The following is a 6,984-nucleotide window of genomic DNA, read 5'->3' as shown; positions in this document are numbered from 1 at the left end:
CCCCCCCTTCCCTTCGGTCGGTCTTCGCGACAGTCTCTTTACAACGCTGAGCTGCCTCAATTCCACACCGAACATGTGTACGCACGTAAGCATCTCAGCCTAGCGACTGGAGGGCGCCCAGGCTGATCTTCTACCGGCCTTTCAGTTGTCCCCCGTGTTTGCTAGTTAGCGGGTTCTGTCAAAACACAACAGTGATCCCGAATGTCTCCTTCCCCGTCCACAAAATTTCCTCAGCTGTTCGAGGGCACTGTCAATCCGTTCCGATACTCGCAACTCCAACCGCTGCCGCCACTCGTGTCTGATGAGCAGATTGCTGGCAAGCTTCTCATAGAAGGGAGGTTTCCTTCGTCGATCAGCAAGTTTGTGGTTGTTGTGAATCTCCTGTTCTCTCTGGACTGTTTCGTTTTTGTACGGATGGGAAGAAGGTTCACGAGGGTACAAAATTAGTCTCTTTCCCCCTCGTCCCGTACATCTTCTGTGAAGTGCTTCCTGTGCTTCTCACGTTTTCTCTTCGTCCCCCGTTCTCCATCGTTCTTGTCGTTTGTCATTTTCAGCTGGATCTAAGCACCTTCTGTCGCTCTACCTTACAATCCGGTATCACGCGTCGAATGGCCCGGACCGCACGCATCACGTCTGCCGCTTCAGTTTCCGGGGAAAAGGAGTGCCCGGCGTACGTTTTCCTGCAAGGTTTAAATGTTTAATTTCTTTTTTTCAGGCCTCCTTCCCTGGCAATTCCATTTTTCATGCTGACCTGCCTCTTTCCGCACTTTTTACGCTCCGCACCGGACACAAAGAGTCAGCTTGGCGCACTTGAAAGTCTTTGCGGAAAGAATAGTCGGTGTATGCTTGGCGGGGGTCGGCCGAATCTGTGCCTCGTTCCTGGCTGCGTATATCAGTTTTCGTTCCTGTTGGCGCTCCCTCACACACGATGTCTTCCCAGACATCCGAGAATGACTCCGCGTCCCCCAACCCCAGCGGCGCTGCTGCTTCCGTGTATCCGTACAACTACCCTTATTCCTCCCCTGTAGCGTCATCTCCCTTTGCCCATCTGACCGCTGACTCTCAACAAGCCGCCGCACAGAGCCTTAGATCGTTTCTATGCTCTTCCGGTGTGGGAGGGGCCAATGGTGAGTACGACGGTGTGAGCACTAGCGACGACGCTGGGACAGGTCTCTGTGGCGCGATCACGTCATCTTCATCTGCTTCCTCCCCGTCAACGTATGCACACTCGAGTACTCCTCTCTCTTCTATCTGTTCCCCTCCTCCCGGTATTGGTGGTGCTGCCAGATGCTCCATAGAGCAGCTAGGGGAGAAAGGAGAGAAACCAGACGCCTCTGCCCCGGTTGATGATGGCAGTAATGGTTTGGAAAGTGGAGCTAATATTGGCGTATCGGAACACGTGAAAGCTCAGACGGTGTCTTCATCTTCGTCATCTCCTAGCTGCCTTTCCCCGTCTTCACCTAACAATATCACGGTAACAGCGGATGGGACAGACGGAAGCGTTCCACACCCGACAAAGGCGGATGGTGATAGTTGCCAGCAACAAGTCCCTTCTTGTGAGGGAGGGCCAAATGGTGCCTTAGGAGATAGTTTCCGAGTTTTGTCACGAAAACGAAAAGCAGACGCATTTCTCCCGGACGGGGATGCTGAGACAATGGAAAGGTTGAAAAGGCTTATGGAAAGTCTTACAAGAGAACAGATGAAACTTCTCCTTGCCAAGGCTTGCGTTCAGTATCCAGGTATGACGCACGACTATTCGTGGCAGTCACCTTTTGTTCTCTTTCCCAGATGTATACATGTGTACACAACGGACTGTTTGGAGGGCATGTCTGCTGCGCTATAGGCAGCGCTTCTTCTCTTCGTATACATCCCCTATTTGACTTAGCGTTCACGGGGAGAAGCATTCAGACACTCCGGAAATGCCTCAATACTTGGTCAGTGTTTGTGCTGGGTACCGTCATGTTCCGAGCCGCGCTGTGAGTATATTTTGCGTACGGCCGATGACGGGGACACGCTGATGAGTGAGAGGAGAGAAAGTGCGTTCTTGTCCAGTTGTGGTATTCCCAGACGCACGACAGAGTGTCCGCCGGCGTTGATGCTCCTGGGTGTCTTGCTAGTGGCAGTTCTTCGTCTCCAGCCGGGAATAGGCCGGGCCGGGTGACCAGGGTCTTGGTGCGAGGCTTAGAAAATACGCGTTATGTAGAGTGGTTCTGGCTGGTTTTTTTTGCACGGGCAGCTGTAGAGATGGCTTTGAACAGCATGATCGAGGCGGATCCAGCCAGCCGGCGCTTGCTGATTCGGAATGTGGGTTTCAATACGACAGAAGAGACTCTTTACAAATCCCTCGAGACTTACGGAGAAATCGATGACTTCAAGCTAGTTTGCGATCGGCAGTCTGGTATGGACTCCTTTTCAAGGCCGCTCTCCATCTATATACCCGGAGTGTAAATTTCCTGCTTCATTCTTCACTCCACTTCCTTTTCTGTAACATCTGAGGTATAGTTAGTCTCCTCGTGCTGTTGGACAACATACGGAAGAATGCAGAGCACGCCGGATCAGCTTGAAGATCTTTCAGCGACCGAAGCTTCCGCACTATGGAATTGTCTCAGACGACGGCTCGAGGCAATCCACAGAATGCACTTCCGTCTTCCACTTTGACAAGCAGTATACCCGCTTCTATTGTTGTCGGCCCTGTTACCTTTGTTCACGAACCGGAAAAACTGTATGCGAGTTTTTCTACGTGTCCGGAGTGCAGGGAGATTGTGGGTGCGCTTCACCTGAAAAAGTGCAGGTCACTAGTGAAGATACTATAGCGGGGTAGCGTGAGCGTGGTATGCCTTTTCAATCCTCTGGAAAGGACCTCGGCGAGAACAGAGGCTGACAATGAAGTACGGGTGTCCTGTCCTTCGGTCACTAGGGCTGCTCCCCTTTCGGCAGTAAAAACACCTGGTTGTTTTTCGCCTCTCATTGGACGTGCTGTGCTTCCAAGGGTGCGTAATCAAGAAGAGTGGCTCATCGTTCAGTTTTATCACGTATGATTTCGTGCACCTACAGGACTTTTCAGACACCATGGTTATATAAGTCTCTGTGTGCACGCGGTATAGGTACTTCTGCTCCCACAGTAACACCCCTGTCCTTTGATCGCAGATAGCGGGGGTTCTCTCTCTCTGGTTCGTGTTCACTCTCCGAAGTCAGTTTTCGTGCCCATCGTCGGTCAAGAGATCAAAACACTTACAGGAGGCGTTGTGATGGGCTGTTGCTTGTGGAAGCTCTCGCGAACTTTACTTTCCGGTGGGTCGTGTGTCTACAGGACTGAGTAGAGGATTCGCCTTTGTTACTTACCGCACTATGGAGAGCGTGCAGCGAATTTTGAACGAGCACGTGGTTGTCCAAGGCCGAACCCTCGTGGTCAAACTTGCCGCTCCGCAGGATGCCCCTAATTCCTCGAAGCGTACGTCCAAATTGCGTAGAAAGCAGGGACTAAAGGCCAGGTGTTACGCAAGCTGTCTATCGTATGTGTTCTTTTCGTGCAGCTCTACTCCGTGTACTCGCATGAACAAAGCAGCGGAACTAACACTAGGTGCACACTTTAAGGCCTCAACGAAAATATCTTCCTTCCACGGCCCGGGCGTGACCCTCTGCGCGTTTCGGTTCGCACTCTTGTACGGTTCAAGAACGCCGGCTATCCAGCGCAGCGGTAGAGGACCTCAGTATTCTTAGAACTATGAGCGTTGGACCGCGGTCCTGCAAAGGCGTGGTCGCACTCGCTCTTGTTCATGTCGAGAGCCCGATCTGGCTTTTTTTGCTTGGTCTTCTCTGTTGCCAATCAGTGTTCACCTGTGAGGAAAGTTTCCCAAGAGGAAACGTGCTCCCGGGAAAATTCATAAGCTGTGTCTTCGTGAGATGTGTATGACACCAGTTGCCCTCTAGGGTCATCTCAAACGTGAGCAACGAGAAGCTTTTCAGTTAGTTGAAACTGTGGCCGTCATGTTTCCCCCGCAGGTGCTTATCCCGGCATGCCTTCAAGTTGTCGCCTCTTCGTGCGGAACGTCCCAGACAGCTGTGATAATGACAGGTTGAGAGAAGAGTTCAGTGTCTTCGGAGAAATAAGAGAGGCGGTCATCATCCGGGCAAAAGATGGAAAGAGCAAGGGATACGGCTTCGTAGTGTTCGAAGAGCCTGATGCCCTTATGAAGGCGACACGGCAGAGCCAGCGCATCATTGATGGTGAGACGTAGTGACATAATTTACAGCAGAGTCTGTATACAGGAGCTGACTTTGTCCTGGTCATCGCATATGATGCACAACTCCAGTAGTCTAAGTATTTCTAGCCAACAGCATAGGGCGGTTTTCACTCGATTGCTTGTATTCTCGTGCCCGTACGCCCGCGTGTATGTTCAGCTTCTTGTCCAGTCGTTTGTTCTTGTCGGCCTTCTCTTTGCGTCGTGACTGGAAAGCAGAGGGAGGGGGATCTGAACGCCTTAACACGTCTATCGGTCCGTGTTGTGCGGGGGCAGCCGTCTTTCTCGGGTGTGCGCGGCACTCTCATGCGCAGCCTCCGTACACGGGCGGCAGCTGGAAGCTACTGGCGGGTACGAGCACCTTTCTCTGGTAATGTAAGTGCGTTGCCGTCGTCGCAGGACAAGTCACATTTGTTTCAGTCGCTTCGGACGCCCCCACCCGACGACGAGGAGATCCCATGCAGAACTCCCCTTCCTGTGGCCCCCCTCTAGCTGCCGGTGGCTCTTCAGGATGGCCTGTTGGTGAGTTCACACCAGCCGCAAGGTGAAGGCAAACAATTTGGTGGCTGCGTGTGTGTACGCAAACTGCAGCGCGCCTGTGCTTCAAGCTGTCTTTCACCGTGCATGTGACGCGAAAGGGTACTGCTTAACGCTGTCATCTCCCTGTCAGTCTGGGCGTATGCACATTGGTTTGTCGTCGTAGGGAGAGATGAACTAGCCATTACACTTTGCTGCACGGTGTCTGTACCGTTCGGTGCTCGTCGCCTGGGTACGTAAGGTTTTTTCCTTCTCCTCTATGCTACCCCCTGCGGAGTAGCTGGACTGGATCGAAACAACGAACGGCTCACGAAAAATGTTTCTTTTTTCATCACTTGAATGGAGGCTGGCTGACCGTTATGCGTGCTCTGACTGCGTTTTCTCTTTTTGGCGCATCTGCGGAGCGATCTCGATGTTTTCGTTTCGTGGGGCCTCGTGTATTGTGCAGTGTCGACTAGTCCGGACATTGCAGGGCTATTTTTAGAAGCGACTTTTGGGGTATGTTTCTGTACGTGTTTTCTGGACCATACACGGAGTCCCGGTGCTGGCTGCTCGCTGCTAGGCTCCGGCGTTTGCTCGCGAGTGTGTGCTGTGCAGGCATGGGACTGGAGGGTCCACCTGGGTACATTCCAAACATGGTTCCGCCGCTTCCCGGACCGAATGCCTATATGCAACAGATGGCAGCAATGAACCCTGCTCTATACTTACAGCAATACCAGCAGCAGTACTTGGCGGCTTCGCAGATGAGCGCTGCGGTGGCTGCAATGACCGGACAGTCTGGACCAACGCACCCGCTTTTGGCCGCGGCGCAAGCTCTGGGTCAAGCTCAGCAATCTCTCTCGGACTCTACGCAGTCGCTACAGTAGAGGGGAGGGGAATCAGAGATGGTACTTAATGAGAGACAGTTGAGCTGAAAGGAAAAGAAAGGTGGATAGCCCCACGGAAAAGTGCGGGTGGCTAGGAAGCGGAAATAGAAAGTTACAAGAAAGAGGTGCTACCGATGAGCCGAGAGAGAGACAGAAAACAACGCGAACAAGGAGGAACAGAGTCGCTTAGAATCTTTCCCCTAGGAAAGTTTCTTAGCGTTTGAATCTGCGGAGTTCTGGCGCAAAGCTGCTCATGGAGGCACCCGAGCCTAAGTCCGGGCGGTGTTTGGGAGGTGCCTCTGTGCTCAGTGTGAAACAGCCTCACGCTGCTGCGCCTGGTGGGTGCTGCCGTTGTTGCTGAAGTTTCCTTTTTTTTTTTCTAGTGTCGGGAAGGAAGTAGGCGAGAGTGGCAGTGCCGCCGGCTGCGCGCTGCAAATGGCGTACCCAAAACGGGCCTATGTGGCAGTAGCACAGCTGCGTTGGCCGTCTCTGTGTTTAAGGGGAGGGTCTTTGACCGAGCTGAGTTGCGAGTCTCTCCCAATGCCAGGCCCCGGTCAGATTGGTGCACCCGGGCAATAAGCTGGAGTGGTATGTGCTGAGTGGCGTACATGCAGCTCGCCGGCATGGTCAGTTGAGGTGTGGGGTGTCCAATCTGGCTGGAGTGACTCAAGATGCGAAGTGGGCTTGGTGTACCGAAGCTGGTACGTTTGGTTGTTGCAAAATCCGACTTGTGTTTCCGGCTACAGACGACCTCATCTGGTCAGACCGTGGAAAACCGGTGTACTCTTCTTTGGCTGTGACAACTGCTGCAAAGTATCTCGCCTGGTCGACAGCGCTCGGGCGTACATCCGATGCGCTTGCGTTATGGATGATTCAGGGAATTGCTATCTCTCTCAGCTGCTTCTGGACTTGGCTGGTTTTTGCTGCTTCAGGGAACCCTTTCTGTGTTAACGTTGTTGAAGTTCTGTATTTGTCTGTTGGCTGCTGACGGAGGTGGTGGGCGTCGGTTGCAGTCCGGCACGATAAGACGAGAGAGGTCCGGCCGGACCGAAGATGCTGGCCGGTCTGGTGACGCTCTTTTCTGAGTGTGGGACTGCGCCCGGTGAATCGCAGAGAGTGATTGATCTATCAATTGTAGAGCTGTGTAAGAGTAGACTGATTTCTTGCCGATCATGCCTGCTGGATAGCATCGAACTTCGCGGTCAGCGGCAATAGAAAAAGACGCAGGGCAGTCCATTGCAAAACCAACCAGGCATGGAGATGGGACAGCAGTACGTAGCGCACCCGTGTAGGCAGTGAAGCAGTGAGCTCATGAGAAACGTAGAGTTCCTGCAGCTGTG

At 52.9% G+C, this 6,984-nt stretch overlaps 1 protein-coding gene across 1 annotated transcript; it reads left to right on the top strand.

Annotated features, from left to right (window-relative positions):
- The first annotated feature begins 82 nt into the window (after nucleotides 1–82).
- On the top strand, nucleotides 83–6,446 carry CSUI_007313 (rna-binding protein). The gene is made up of 8 exons (XM_068067459.1): nucleotides 83–1,739; nucleotides 1,844–1,934; nucleotides 2,118–2,398; nucleotides 3,311–3,451; nucleotides 4,003–4,227; nucleotides 4,641–4,763; nucleotides 5,227–5,286; nucleotides 5,376–6,446. Exons 1-8 carry the CDS (start codon nucleotides 929–931, stop codon nucleotides 5,642–5,644), a joined length of 2,001 nt encoding a protein of 666 aa, XP_067920565.1. The 5' UTR covers nucleotides 83–928; the 3' UTR covers nucleotides 5,645–6,446.
- Nucleotides 6,447–6,984: the final 538 nt, after the last annotated feature.

This window comes from Cystoisospora suis, assembly GCF_002600585.1.
Source record: "Cystoisospora suis strain Wien I chromosome Unknown contig_3838, whole genome shotgun sequence".
In the NCBI taxonomy this organism is placed as follows: Eukaryota; Apicomplexa; class Conoidasida; order Eucoccidiorida; family Sarcocystidae; genus Cystoisospora; species Cystoisospora suis.
The sequence above is the reverse complement of the archived record's forward strand: the minus strand, read 5'-3'. Positions and strand labels throughout refer to the sequence as shown.

What these genes read in the sequence shown, in the direction of transcription:
- CSUI_007313 (XM_068067459.1), top strand. Translation starts at nt 929, where the DNA reads ATGTCTTCCCAGACATCCGAGAATGACTCCGCGTCCCCCAACCCCAGC. An exon ending in CGGAAATGCCTCAATACTTG is followed by an intron (nt 1,935 to 2,117) that starts GTCAGTGTTTGT and finishes GTGTCTTGCTAG; the next exon opens with TGGCAGTTCTTCGTCTCCAG. An exon ending in GACTTTTGGGGTATGTTTCT is followed by an intron (nt 5,287 to 5,375) that starts GTACGTGTTTTC and finishes TGTGCTGTGCAG; the next exon opens with GCATGGGACTGGAGGGTCCA.